Here is a 16,010-nt window from a genome sequence, read left to right as displayed (position 1 = left end):
GAGCTCTTGCGTCGGCAGAGGACTTAGATAATCATAGGATATGTACATAGAGCGACTAGGTTCTGGTCCGATAAACAGTAGAGAAGAGAAGAAGTGGAGTGCTATCCGAGTCCCACCATCTGACCTCGATTCGAATATTCAAATTGTATCCCCGAAATTCTTGCTGAAGGTGGGATAAACAAACCCTCCGAAGACTCTTGAGAGAAGTACTTGCTCATTCAGGATTCTAATTATAGTCAGTCAGGTATGGTAGCCGAAAAATGAACCACCCCCAAGGCATGGTATGCATTATAACATTCAAGGCTTCCAGGATCCCCCAGCAGGGAACACTTTGAGTGAATTTTAAACACCATCACAGGCGAATCACAGCCTCAGCGACTTCGTGGCTCAATAGCAAATGTTATAAAACGAAGTGAAGTTCACGTCACCTCCTTCCTGAGGCGCCTAACCGTGACACAGCCATTCAGACTATAGTGACGCTTCCCACCCCCACTATTAAACGGGTTTGGGACCGTCCATAGCTAACACCTCAAATCAAAAATAATTTCCCAATATTAACATTGCATCAGTCATTTCCAAAATAGCTTCGTTTACTACCACCAATCGTCATAAATGCTCGACACTACTATTTTAATGTTTTCCATTTATTTTCACCGTCATAAAAATCATGCACTGGAGCCGTAACGAAAACTCTAAAATTCCTTAGAGAATTGTCTCAAATAAACAAAGTGCGGACAGGGTGCCATGGACAAACGATCGATCATGAAAAACACATTCCGCTAAAAAAGCTTTATTACTTTTTAAATAAACACACAAACGATCGTGTACGATTTTATGATCTTTGAACTGTTCAGAATTTGTTCGCCAAATGACGGAGTGGTCCATGGACATTACACGTTCAAAGGCGACTCGCTGATGGATTGATGGATGTTAATGCCTCGAGTATCCATGGGATCACTGGAGCATTCCGCGGAGCCTTCAGCCAACTGACCGAGAAGCGCATAAAGTGCGGACAAGTGAGACCGAGCCGAAATCTGGGGCACAAACAATCCGCCTTGCGCTAGCCCCACAAAAGCCCAAAACAGTCCAAAACAAATATTAACTCAGCCATGTGTGATTTGAGGTCAGTAAATCAAAGAAAATAGTTCACAGGGACATAGTAATCAAGTCCGCGCCCCGTGTAAGCGATGTGCGAATGCTCCCAGGCGAGATTTGAACCCGCGACCTCTCCATTACGACGCTTCCATCATCAGTCACGATCCCTAATAACTTCTCTATCTCTTCTATGGGCGATTCATTGAGCAATTACGATATGGGAACATGTGTCCAAGCAATTTATTGGGTACTAATAGGCATCGGTTGGGGTTGGATCAAGTATGGAATCAGCGTCCGACAATACAAAACATTGTCCGTGACTATCGTACGTGATCGATTGGTAGTGAATTGGAACTGACCAACGTAATTCGATTTTAATTAAACATCTGGAATCGATTGCATTTCTCCCCTTTTGTATTGGCGACTCGTCGTATTCGCCGCATTCACCGACTACGTTCAAGTATGCAAATTATTTCAAAAACAAATATCTTGGAACCGATTCGCGTTTGAAGTAGATTTTTTGCATTTTCCAGAATGCTACATGTGACTGGATACGCTACGAGTACGGAATGGCGCTAGCGACCTCCGTACTATCCGTATAGCGTTGCCAAACAAACACTCTTGAGCGCTGATGAACGCGATGACGATGCTGATGCACTTTTCGTATGCAAATCATTCTAGATTGCGAATGCAAGCGCAAAGTGCGTAAGGCAACTTGGGAATTCCTATGCGGGTCGGCGGCTGTTTAGTATGCACAAATGTATTCAGATATGGTAGAGGTTGTTGTACTTGAGGCTGCAGCAATTGAATGCATTTCATTCGAAAGTTTTTCTAAAGCACTTTCGTTTCGTTCCAGGACATTTCTTCCGCAGCTTTCGAAAAATTTAATTAGTGAACTGCGGTTGTCACCTCTTGAAGAGGGTGTCTCATGCTGGGTGCTATCTACGTAGGGACACAGAACACAAATAAAAGGAAAAAACTTTTCATTTTAGTTACCCATTTCGTATATGGTAGTGGTCAATGGGTAGTATAGGTCCCAGTGCGAAACGTGGATTGGCACCCATGATGGAGCACAAAACCTGGGAAACGCCTGCTATACCAACACCAACAGCTATTCTACTAAACCTTATCTCCACCTCCACGTGGTAACCGCTGGGAGGTCTTTTGTAACGAAAAGCTGTAGACGGAGAAGAATGAAGGCGAGTTTCCTGCGTCTAAAAAGGGGACAAATTGTATCAACTGGTCCTCCAGGTTGAGGGCTGGGTAGGGCTGACAACCCTACACGGCAAACCAGTGGATGCAAGGTCTATCTAACACCTCTGCGCAACTAAGAGGTACGGCACTCGAGTTATACAGCGCAACTCCACGCTTAAGCTCCGAGGAACTCTGCCCGCGATGTAGGCATAACCACAACCACTATGAAACTCCCACTAGGGGGCCGCAAATAACCGGGCCGAAAACACATCCTCCACGAATTCTCCTCGAGCATATGCTCTCAGAGGGCTATCCCCGTTCCCATGGTACCAGATAACCTCCGGTGAGGCTTCGTGGCAGAGCCACTTCAGATGAGTCTCTTGCAAAATCGGGTCTGATCGCCCTCCTCGAGTACGTGGGGACGGCATTCCGCAACGGGTTAACTGGATTCAGCCCAAAGCGAAGAACCGCAACGGAACCTGTCACCAGCTAACTTCCGCTCTGCGTACAATACAACACAAAGGACATCACAAGACAATACTAACACCAAACACGCAAGACTGGTGGCTGACTACCGCGGCCACTAGACCATTCGCCCATCATACTGCAGGCGAAGCAGCGTCGAGGAGCTCCCTCTTTCGTCGGAAGGCAGCATGCGCGAATTCATTAGCGCATTTAAGTGTCCCATTAGTAGCAAGGCACTGGCTAACATCGAAGATACCGTTCACCACATGAACACCCATATCGTCTATATTGTAGATGTCACGGTATGCTGGACAGACACAGAGAACATGTAACCAGTCCTCCGAGTTTGCCCCACATAAAACCCAGCCCTGACTGAAGGCAAGGTTGCGCTTGAAAAGGAACTCATTCAAGCTACCATGCCCCAGCTAGCTGCTTAGATGTAACACTTTCATTTAACAGCCTTTTGACGCCAATTGGTCCTAACCTCTCCACCTGTACATCACTAGCTAAATCCGTTTGCAGCACACGCCCCTCCTGATCCTGTATGCCGTGGCACGCCGGACTACCTCCAGATCAAAAGGAGGAACACCCAACAAAACCTGCATGGCGTCGGTCGAGACCGCACGGCACACAGGAAGACACGCTAACAATGCCACTCGCTGACAAGCATAGAGCAGCTGGCTGCCCTGTACCGTCAGCGCCAAATCATACAACATAGGGGATCCGTACGTACAACAAGCAAGGAAGAGTCCCACATAAATGGATCTAGCAGCTCCCCTGCTTAGACCCCATTCACACCTCATAACACGCCTCAACATGCACACCAATTTAATCAAGCGGGACTTGAGTCCGCGCAGGTGCGGACACAAGTACATGCGTTCCGCGATCGTGACTCCCAAGTATGTCACTTTCTTCCGGTATTTCAATGGAACTCCATTAAGATTTACACGCGGCGTATGACGTAGGTAGCCTTTCAGCATCATCGCGACGGTTTTTCTTCCGTTGAGACCGCGACACCAACATTTAAAGACCACGAGTTAACGATGCGCATGTACTTAGTACCCCGTTGTTCGACCTCACGCCGAGTGTTCCCCTCAACAAGAATGAGGAGATCATCCGTGTAGGCAACACATTCAGCAACGGTTGAAAGCTCGCCCATCAGTTCGTACATCATCAGATTCCATATAAATCGACCCGTGATAGATCCCTGTGGGCAGCTGTGCTCCACCTCCACCCACATACGTTCATTGACACCTTGGACGAATGCTTTTCTACCATGGAAATACCTCTTCCACAGAGCTAATTCCTGACAGTCACACTCACAAAACTTTAACAACACAAACGACCAACTTAGGTAATCCTTTGAAATCTACAAAGATTCCAAAGACGTACTTGCTAGGACAACGGACAACAAAGTTCTTCACATGCATCAAGGCGTCGTCGGTGGACCTACCAGTACGGAAGCCATACTGCCTGTTAGACGTCAGATAGGATGTTTTCACCCCAACGGCCGGGAGAAGAGATGTACGACCGAGGACTATTCTTATCCTTCTCTGGAGCACAACCACCCTGGCAGTCTTCCGGAATGCATCGAAATAGCCCTCCCGAAAACAACATTCAAACAAACACTGGACATGAGAAGGGATGGCCTACCAGATTGCTTTGCACATCTCGCCTCTCATCCCATCCCAACCAGGTGACTTCCGAGACCTGAGCCTCGCCATGCTCTCTTCGATCTCATCGGAGGAATTTTTTCCCCTCCCTGAGCGCGACCGTCCGGAGACACCGAAGGCTCGGATCTCGGAAATAGTTCACCTAGCAGAGCACAAACACTGTCACGCCAAGTCAGCATAGGTTCTCCGTTCATCTTGATGCCAGCTATGTCGTGACTTCGCTTTCCTCTGCAAATCCGGTAGACCCTACCCCAAGGGTCATCACAACACTCACCAACGAATCGCCTCCAGTCGTCTTTTTCGACTGTCTCAGCAATTCTTTATACAACGAGACACCTCGCCTATAGGCGAGCCTAAGCTGGTACCCTGACCCAATATATATATATATATGATATCAAAATCATACTTGGGTATTTTAACAGCCAAGTAGGGACGGAGTCCGTATTCAAACGATACGTTGGCCGTCATAGCTTCCATCAAAATACAAATGATAACGGACTGCCGATTATTCAATTAGCAGTGTCACATGAAATGGTTATTGAAAGTACCTGGTTTGCGTGGTGAGCGGTCCACAGACATATGTGCAAAAAGGAAGCTTGGGAGAGTGAACTCGAAAAGTACAGGGAGCAACCGCTCCAGACGCCTTACACACCTCGATGTTCACCTGGCGGGACAAAGAGGAAAATCTGATTTCGGACAGAATGGGAATATTGGAACTATGAGTACAATGAAATACTGAACAACCAGAACAGCGGCGAGTTGGAGGTCCCGCCAATTGAAGACGACGGACAAATATTGCCACCACCAAGTATAGAAGAAACAGTCCGTGCAGCCGATGGAATTGCAGCCGAATTGGTTAAATATGAAGGCGACCAATTATGTCAGGTGGTTCAACTTTTACTCAAGGTGTGGGACAACGAATCAATCCTTGACGACTGGCAAACAGGCATTATCTGCCCCATACATAAAAAGGGAGATATCACACAGTGCAGCAATTATAGAGGTATCACGTTGCTGAGTTCCATCTATAAGATGTCCCCCGCTATCTTGCTAGGCCAGATAGTCCATACGCCCAGAACATCATTGGCCCATACCAAAGAGGCTTCACTCCAGGTAATTCACCAACAGATCAGATTTTTTCTGTGCAACAAGCGATGGAAAAACTGTTGGAATATAGACATCAGTTGCACTATCTCTTCATCGACTTTAAACTCGCCTATGATAGCATAGCCAGGGTAAAACTGTACAGGGTCATGGGAGAATTCGGTATCCCGACGAAATTAATAAGACTGACTAGGCTAACCATGACCAATGTGCGAGGCCAGATAAAAGCAGCAGGATCACTCTCAAGACCATTCGACCTCGACAACGGTCTACGACAAGGGAATGCCGTATTAATCGTCACCTTTAACCTGGTCCTTGAAAAAGTGATCCGTGGTGCTGAGGTAAATGCATGGGGTATGATCCTCTTTAAGTCCACCCGACAACTGGCCTATGCTGACGATATCGACACCACGGGAAGAACGAGCCGAGACGTACAAACTGGCTGCATCCAGATCGAGCAGGCGCCGCGAGATTTTGAGCTGCACATAAATGAAGGTAAGACAAAATATATGGTAGCAACGTCAGGACCAAACACCAACCAACCAACAACATCAAACCGCACTAGTCAAACGGGAAGAAGAAAGATAGGAGACTACAACTTTGAGATGCCTACCAACGTGGAAAGTCCTGTGAGTCTGCTCTTCATTCTTTGGTCACGAAGACAGTGGATGCAACTTTGAATGGTGAGTACGCGATGGGGATGCTCGTGGACATTGCAGGGGCTTTTGACTGTCTGCCTTTTCAAAAACTTTGTGATGCCCGCCAGAGCGCATGGTGTTTATGATGCTTTAATTAAGTGCTGCTAACGCAGAGATTGCTGTGCGTTAAGGTGACTGTCGATCGATACCTGACTGAAGAAGCAACGAAGAGCTGCCCCCAATTAGGAGTACTTTTGCCACTTCTGTGGAGTATGCTGATCCACTCACTACTATGTGAACTGCAAAATTCAAGCTTATGCTGATGACGTGGCTGTGCTTGCTGTTGATCAGGATCTTGGAACGGTGTGTAGGAATATAAAACGTGCCGTTGATTTGATATACAGCTGATGCCTCAGACATGGTCTGTCAGTTAATCCAAATAAAACCACAACGGTTTTATTCACAAAAAGGAGAAAACTGGATGGACTTTGCCTTTTTGAAATGAGGGGTACTACGCTTCAACTCTCCGAAGAAGTGAAATATTTGGTAGTTACTCTAGATAAAAAACTTCTTTGGAACAAACATGTAGAGGTAAAGATGAAACGAGCTCTCACAGCTTATAGGCTGTGCCTCGACGTGGGGACTCAGGCCTCATGTGGTAATGTAGATATACGTTGCCATCATTAGGCCGATGTTCGTATATGCATCCATCATGTGGTGGGTTAAGGTGAAACAAAAAGGTTTTCACCATAAACTATCCGCACTGCAAAGAACTGTGTGTCTTGGTACCACTGGGGCCATGAGCACGACATCAGGCGCAGCTCTGTATGCACTACTCAATTTGCAGCCCCTGGATATATTTATTCAAAGCACTGCAATGAGAGGAGCTCATAGTCTAATTCGATTAAATCTATGGGGAAGTAACGGATGTGGGGGGAACAGAACATTGGAAGAGTTACTGGGAGGATTGAATCCAGTTCTTACAATGCCTTCCGATTCTCGTGTCCCCATACATCTGTCTGGTAGAAGATATGAAGTTAGCCTGAAGCGTAGAGAGGACTGGGAAGACCCAAAGGAATGCGTGGCGGGATATACGGAAGTCTTCTACACAGATGGCTCGAAAACAAAAGAAGGTTCTGGAGCCGGCGTCTACCTCTCGAATAAAATCGAGAAGTGGGCTTTTCCTTTGGGACAATATGAAACGGATTTTCAAGCCGAAGTTTATGCGATCCTAAGGGCGGCAAACTGGGTGATTGACGGGCGGTTGAAGGGCAGGCGCATCGCAATCTGCAGTGACAACCAAGCTGCATTGAGGACATTGAGTAGTCCTTTGATCACCTCAAAAATCTTCCAAGAATGCAGAAACCATTTGAACTCTATCTCTAGATTCAATGCGGTGGAACTACTCTGGGTACCTGGTCACTGTGGCGTAGAGGGAAATGAAATCTGGGATGCTTTAGCGAAAGAGGGGCCAGCAATTGGAGTATTAGTAGCATTGGCTAAGTCTGTTTTCAAAAACCGGGAACAAGCTTCTCATAATGACAGGTGGCAGAGCCTATGTGAATGCCCCGCCTATGGATGCATCAGGAATAAGATCTTTGGTGCTGATGTTCTCCAAGTGCGACGGGCAGCATTACATCCACTAACGGAAATCCTACGATACGTTAACGAATCGGGAATATTCCGTTAGACAGGGGTGGCGAGTAAAATGGGCCAACACGGCCTGAGAGCTCAGAAGCTGTAGCTTCTCCCCCACCACACACACACACACACAACTTTGAGACCGTTGATAATTTCTATTATCTAGAGTCGAAAATCCCAACCGATAACAGAAACGATGATAAAATCCACACACGGTTGTAGGCAGCCAATAGAGCCCATTGCACAGTACGGCCAAAGCGTTTACTGCACAAAACAATGATCTTGCCAGTCTTCATGTATTCCTCGGAGGCTTGGGTTCTTAGCAAGAAGAATTGCGAGCTATTAGCCGCGTTCGAGAGAAGAATCCTCCGAAGAATTTTTGGCTCCCTACATGAGGATGGACGATTCCGTAGTCTACATAACGACGAAATCTATGAGTGATACCATGACCGTCATGTTGTAGATAAAATCCGGCTCAATAGGTTTCGGTGGGCGGGTCACTTAATCCGTATAGATGAGGATGATCCAGTCCGGAAAGTCTATAAGGGCAATATCTATGGTAGAAAGAGAGGACGATGCAGACCCTTCCTGAGATGGAGCGATGGAGGAGGTCAGGATGCCAGACAGCTTTTAGGGATATCGAATTGGTGGACTTCGGCGCAAAACCAGAATATCTGGAGTTCCTTATGAAGGCAGGCCTAGACCGGATACCGGTTGTTGTGCCGTTGATGATGATGATTTCATATATAGATTAGCCACTAATCCAGTTCCGACAAAGCCTAATTTCCCGTAGAAAGTGCCTCAAAAAGGCTTTTATGTAACTTGTTTACTAGAATCGCCAAAAATAATTATTTTACCTCCATTTTTTTCAGCACCCAAGCGTACAGCAATTACATCCGCCAATACGGAAAACATACGTTCAACGAAACTCATATTGAACAAATACTTTTTCCGCTAAATTACCCCCGATTTCATTTATTCGGTAACAGAAAAAATCTGGGTCAATTTCATTTCCAAATTTGATGAAAGTTAGCTCCGTGAATAGTTGGCCAAAAAGTTTCAGTCATTCATTCCTTCTGCTCCGGCTACCATGAAATATTCAATATTTTGCTTTATAATTTCGTTTGTTGGATACACGAGCTCAGCGGTATTCCCAGTATTTTCCATTTGAAGAACGCACTCAAACCCAATCCCATCGAAAATTTTCAGCCCGACATCACGATGAAATTCAAAACTTGCGATGTTCAGTCCAATTGGAAGCTGGCCGACGCCAATTGTTCCATAAACGTAAGAGATGGCGAGTCGAAACTTTCAACATTCATCAATGTACAGAACAGTATTCGCGCTGTACGAGCGCAGGTGAAGGTGAGCGTCCTGTTGCCTCTTGTCGGCCAGGTGACGATGATTGACCGTGAGAAGGAGGACCTGTGTGTATGGTTGAATTCATCCTCGCTGCCGAGCCTCGCTGTGGTGGCTATGAATGAGTTTCCCGATATTGGCCATTTCCCCGAAAGCTGTCCGGTTGCTGGGGTAATGGAATTAGGTCGCAGTATTTTGATTGGGATCGAATTATTTGTTGTCAAATTTTGGCTTTCAGGGATTATACTACGTCAAAGACTTGTTCGTGCCGTCGAGCCTTCTTCCCTCCTATCTGCCTGTTGGGAATTTCATACTTGAATTGAAACTATTCGGAACCACTCTCGCGGAGGAAGTGCTGCTTTTCTACAATCTCACCCTTCATGGCAGTATTCAACCGTATCGAACAGCCTTTGCTGCAGGATTAGCCGGAAGGAGACCACGGAAAATGTAGGAATCAGAGATAGAACCCGCATATATAGGGAACCTGGCGAATGTTCAAAAATCAACCACCCACACTTGGTTCTTGTTTAGAATAGGAAAATCAATCCTGAAATGAACAGATGGATCTAGTTTTAAATGATATGCCTTTGTATTCTTGAGTAATAAAAGTTATGTGCTAGGGTAGCCTTCGTTAATGAAGAGGAAAATTGGAAAATACGAGAACGGAAAGGAAATCATTTTCGATAAAGAAGGAAGCACAGGATCAGTAAACTCAAAAATGTCAGTTAACAGAGGGAAACCGGTAGACTTATACGTCAGTAACGAAAAAACTGGATTAACAAAAAAGATGCTCCCTCTACGTCAGAAGTGCAACACCTTCTCTTCCTATTAAGAGAGTAGAACGAAGCCAGTGGTTTAACTGAATAAGTTTCTGATTCTTCCAGCCCATCAGAAGACCCAAATACAGGCCTGATGAAAAGGGGAAGAAGAAGGGTGCCGAAGTTTTCCCATGGAGCCGGAATAAAGAATTAAACAGATATTTCGGTAACATGCAAGGGAGGGGGGTCTATTCATCCTGGCCCCGAACTATCTCTTTGCGATCCTGTTCATATAGCATGTATTTGCGAACACATACAAGAGGGTATTAATTAGTTCGTTCAATGCTTTTTTTGGTCAGCAAGGACACATTTCCAAGGAGTGCGATACATCCCCGAATCCATGCTGTTCTAAGGAGAGGGGGATTTATATTGCCACATTGCTGCTAGCTAAAAAATAAAAATGATTTGACCTAATCAAAAGGCTTTCGAGATTTTCATTTTTAGGCAACTTCCGAAGTGATCCCTAGAGGTTTTTTTCACGTTCGTTGGCATTGAGCAGGAACTTGATATTTCTTCACACTTTACTGGGGATTATTTTCCAACTGGAGAGAGAGTCCTTCGGCTAGCTAGCTTACCAATGAAAGCGATGGTCTTGCAAAACTTTTGTGGAACTGCGGTATCCGCACAAAGAGAGAAATTAACTTACAATAGAATAGTGCACTGTCTAATTTTCGATCGGGTCACTATGGCGTCGAATAACCTTCCTGACCATGATTGATAAAGCTTGTTAAGAAAAGGTCAAAAGCCTTGTAGAGACGCTTAAGGAAGGCTAAAGAAACCGCAAGTTAGTTGTTTAAGGAAGTAAGGGGACTCTCGAAGGGGCTCTGCTCAGAGACGGATAAAGATTTTAGTAGTTCTCCAGGAGGTATAATCGGCAGGAACTTCTTTATGTTTCCTACTTCCAAGTATTTTAACCTGGCATCTGGTATTAACTATTTTGACAGGTGCCCCAACCTGACAGAGAGCGACATATTGACAAGGAGTGCATAGTTCACCGAAAACGCATATTGTTCGAAGGAAAGGAGGGAACCGACAACCGACATATTACTGGCAATAGCAGATGTCCAGTGTTCAGGAGAGCGTTAAATACAAGGCCCAAATGAAATTGGTTCAAATCAATCTCAACAATTGTAAGACGGGGTAAGACCTCCTCTCACAGACCATCCGAGAGAAGGGAATTGACGTCGCCATGATCAGCGAACCCTATCGCAACTACGGTGGTGGTACCTGGGCCAGGGACCAGACATATTCAGGAAGTTATGCAACTTCTGAAAGCGAGTTTCGTGAGAGCAAAGTTGGGCGGGATTCATGCCTACACGAGAAGATGCTGCACCATTTGGTGCGGGGCGCAAGGAGTCATACCCTGAAAATCAGCGGGATAATGCCTATAGGCTCGCGTTAAACCCAAGGACCTTCATGCCTATAATTCTTAGGCAATTGTTGACGGCTGCTTACATTTAGTTTATAGTCGTCATCATCGACGGAACTTCAGGCTCATACTGTTTTCCACCGAAATACAATGCCTTTTTGGCAGTCATCAGGTTGCAACTTCATCCGCTACTGTTGACTTACGATTCTTCAAACGATGATTTTCCGTCGTCTTCAGTTGGCTCCGATATTATGATTGTTGAGCAGTTCCTCAACGTACTCAACCCAATGCTATATAATAATATACTCGTATGGTACGGTCAGAAATTTGATTTCCCTTTTTGTCTCGGAAGAGCGAGCATCGAGGTGCATAAGGCTTCATCTTGCTCTCTTGTTGGTAAAACTTCCGTGCCTAGTGTGGTTGATCCCTGTACTTTTCGAGTCCACAGACTTGTCAATTTTTCCAAGCTTCCTTTTTCCGTCTGTGAAGTTGCATTTCCGATAAATGAAGAACGAAGATCATTTGTCGATGCTTCATCTCCAGAAACTCTATTAGTTGCGACTATTGCAACATCCATTTCCCCTTTTAGGTGTTACAACACAGCCTTGTAATTGTCATCAGTGTTCACACTTACTTGTTTGTCAGGGCGAATTCTAGGGGATGTTGTTATTTGAGTTTGGAGCAACATGCCAACTAGATAGCAATCTGAGTCTGTATTTGCCCCTCCTGTATGTTCTGATATCAGGACAGAGAAGTGGCGGCATTTTATTAGCATATGGCCAATTTGGTTCTTCTCCAGGAAATGTCTGTCCATCGCATCTTCCGTGACGTTATTACATCGGCCTTATATTGACACAGCATTCAATCAGTATAGGGAGCGTACTTTCCATGAGAAAATGTGCAAATCAATCGACCATTTTCGTTACCGGGTTCGTTGTTGTGGAGTCTAACTAGATTGTTTTCCTTATAAGATTGTCAGCCTTACCCAACTTCCAACCTGGAGAATCGGTTGATAGAAGAGAATCGGTTAATCGGTTTGCAAAACAAAACGTTATTAAAATCGGTTCAATGTCTGTCTGTTTGTCCGTCTGTTTCTCTGTCTTTTCTTTTTTCATCTTTGGAAGGTGGAAAGATTCAAAACCTAGTGCTGGCTCCTGCCATGCAGTTATGTGAGCCTCCTACTCTCTAAAACCACCTCCTTCTTCCACCACTCTTCCCACGGAACTGCTATAAGCATTATATTGCGAGGCTGGATCAGTTATTAACTGCGGTTCATTGTTGTTCTCTCCCTTTCTTGCTTTCTTCGCAGTTCTTCATGCCTTAGATGTTGATGAATCCTTTTTAGCACAATTACCACTTGATTCCAAGCCTTCGTTGACTCCAACATAAACTCCACGATATTTTCAGGTGTTAAACGTGATCGCTTCCAGCCTAGTTTGGTACGCTGTAAACCTTGGGCACTCAAATACAACATGCTGCGCATTCTCCCCCATGTTACCATATCTTGGGCAGCGTGGTGACTCGTCGTGTCCAAATCCATGTAGCCCGATAATAGCCCGATAACCTCCATGTCCACTTAAAAAGTCCGTGGCTTAGTTCCCCGTGGCTCCTTTCTATCCTTCTTCGAATGTGTGGAATGATAAGGTGGGTCCAACGGCAAATTTGTGCCTCGTTCCATCTCTTTTGGCATTCTGCGAAGGTTCCCGCCATGCTAGTTGCCGTCGAAGTACAATAGAATCCCCGGTTGCATACATTTTGTCGTAGAGACGCCGACCTTCATTCGCTAAGATGTCAATGGGGATTGTCCCTGCCAGTACATATGCTGCTTCTCTTGATATTGTTCGATAAGCACTGCATACTCGGAGTGCACTTAGTCGATAGGCCATTCCTAGTTTTCCGCAGTTTGATTTGTTTTCCAGAACGGCTGCCCAACCTGGAGCTCCGTAGAGTAGCATGGAACTAACTACCCTTGAAGTAAGACGACGTCGATTTTGCCTTGGTCCACCAATGTTCGCTAGTATCCTCGAGATCGCTAGAACGCTTTAGTTGCAGCGCATTCAATGTGTTTTTTAAAGTTAAGCCTTTTGTCAATCATTACTCCCAAATATTTAAGCGACTCTTGGGAGTAAATTGTTTGCTCAATAACTTTAATTTTCGTGGTTGTGCCCTTCCTTCTTTTGACGACTAGCACTAGTTCCATTTGATGTTCAGCAAGTGATAGACCGGACTTTTTCAACCAGGGGTTGATCTCTCATATTGCTTCATTTGCGTAGATTTCGATCTCGTCTAACCGTTTTGGAACTACGTTCTACATAATTAACCACAGTAAGGGGCCTAAAACACACCCCTGTTGTACGTCGCACGTCATTGGGAATAATTTCAGTCCATCGTCCGAGTGGCAATATAATCCTCTTCCTAGAGGAAATGCAACAACGATGCGTACAATGTACTTCGGAGCCTGGTTAGAGCCTCTAGCATTTTCGTCCACTTTGCAGTGTTAAATGCATTTTTTACATCGAGTGTCACCACTGCGCAACGTTCCTCATCTTGTATTGAAGCGCGAACCAGGCCAGTCATTATGGCATCGACGGTTGATCTCCTCCTACGAAACCCGAATTGTATGTCGGTAAGCCCTTTTTCCTTTTCTGCAGCAGCGAGCAGCCTGTTGTATGATACTCGTTCAAATAGTTTACGAATGGTATTGACCAAACATATCGGTTGATATGAGGAGGGGTCACCCAATGGTTTACCCGACTTCGGAATAAGTATCAACTTTTGCAGCTACCATTCCTCGGGGAATTCTCCTTCTCCAAGGCATGCTGCAAAAACTTTGCCAAACATACCTCGTACTGTCCTGGCTGCCACTTTCTTGGCGATATTCAGGATTCCATCTGGCTCTGAGGTCTTATTTTCAGCGAATTTCCTTGCTGCATCAAGAATTTCCTCTTCTACTACTACAGGAATTTCGTCGGGGTTTACGTGGACTTTAGGCAGATTTGTATAGTTCACATCCTATGGGAAGAGAGTGTCCACTATGTTTTGCAGTAATTTAGGACAGGTAATCGGTGGGGAGGGCTTGCCTTTCAGTGATGACATTACAGACTTGTAGGCGCCACTCTATGGATTAGAGTCAGCTGTCTGTTTGTCTGTCTTTTTTTTTTGAGGAGGTGGAAATCTTCAAAAGACACTGGTCTGGACATACCAGCGTGTGGGATTTTTACCCATTAAAACCACCCCCGACTCCCTCCCTGCCCCGCGGAACCCCGACAAGGTATTACATCACGAGGTGGAGTCAGCTCACTCTAGCTTAGTCACCTTTCGTCAATACGCGGCGCACGTGACCGCGTTTTTCTCCTCTCCTCTGCTTTTCGCAGTTTATTTTGGATAGATGCGATCATAGAGTCGACCGCATCCCAATTCTTTTGATGTGCTAGAATTTTCGGCACCAGATTTTCTGGTACCAGCACCTCTCCTAGAGTCTCCTCTAGATCCCTCCTTTCTTCCACAAATCTCGGACAGTGGAAGAATACATGCTCTGTGTCCTCCGCGACTCCATCGCAATTTGGACAATCGGGTGAGGTCTCCAATTTAAACCTGTCAAGGTATTGGAGATATCCTCCATGCCCCGCGAGAAACTGAGTGAGATTATAATTATTCTGTGGTGAGATTATAATTAATCTCACCGTGTCGTCTCTCCAAGCACTCCTTAATGGCAGGAATGAGCCTGTGAGTCCACTGACCCTTTCCCGAGCGTTCCACCGCTCTTGCGAAGTTATGGTAGCTCAAAGTTGACTTTACCGTGCAAATTTACTGCAAATAAATATCAAAATCACACTACATTGAAACAAACAAAACCTTTCATACCTGAAGCCCTGAGCTTCCGGTTTCCCGACTTGTTAATGATCTTCCTAAAGAGCATATTTCTCGACTATGTAGCAGCATTGGCTTGGTTGCAGAATTTCATAATCGAAGTTTCGTGGTCGAACCTATTGTCTATGTCGATATCGGTTGTGATAAAAAGTAACCTGAATTCTTTTGCTTCTTCGATTGTGATATTACAAACAATCTGATAAGGATGTTAGTGGCTTGGAAGGTGTATGATGAGTTGAGATTAGCAAAGTATCCTGCTGATTGCATCTAGGTTTGTATTCGTACTTGCTATGTGATTCGCACAGGATTCTCATGTTGATTCATCTCTGCTCCCTCTTCGGTACGGTGTGGAACCATCCTTCACAAAGACCCATTTGGTTACCCTATCAGACCAGCCATTTCATGTTTATCTGAAAACTTACCATGCAGAGGCACATACCCGTATATGGTAGTTAAGTGCAATTCCATTTACAGAAAATTGTGCCGAACAACACTCAGGTTGCACCCCTAACCTATTTGGAAATATTTTTAAAGTATGTGTATATTTATAGATAGAAGGCTCTGTTGGCGGTTTCCTCTTACAACTTCACTAATTACAAGTCAACTCCCTAACATACTTCCTCCATACTCTATAAGTTGGCCTACCTTCCTAAATGGACCCAGCCTGTTTTCGTTCCGCAACTAAGAAAAATCATAACTTGTAAATTGCATGTTTCAAGCGCAACGGTTTTTCTCTTGATGAACAAGAAAATACCATGTTAACAAGGGCTCCACGAACAAACAA

The 16,010-nt window shown here is 45.1% G+C and overlaps 2 protein-coding genes across 2 annotated transcripts in view; both read left to right on the top strand.

The window, feature by feature from the left end:
* LOC119647775 overlaps positions 1–16,010 on the top strand; it is a 553,287-nt gene that overhangs the window by 341,630 nt on the left and 195,647 nt on the right. The window lies entirely within an intron of this gene.
* LOC119647778 lies at positions 8,848–9,744 on the top strand. Its single transcript, XM_038048960.1, has 3 exons — positions 8,848–8,957; positions 9,020–9,340; positions 9,408–9,744. Exons 1-3 carry the CDS (start codon positions 8,901–8,903, stop codon positions 9,618–9,620), a joined length of 591 nt encoding a protein of 196 aa, XP_037904888.1. The 5' UTR covers positions 8,848–8,900; the 3' UTR covers positions 9,621–9,744.

This window comes from Hermetia illucens, chromosome 2 (genome assembly GCF_905115235.1).
Source record: "Hermetia illucens chromosome 2, iHerIll2.2.curated.20191125, whole genome shotgun sequence".
Lineage (NCBI taxonomy): Eukaryota > Metazoa > Arthropoda > Insecta > Diptera > Stratiomyidae > Hermetia > Hermetia illucens.
This window is presented reverse-complemented; position numbering and strand designations above follow the sequence as displayed.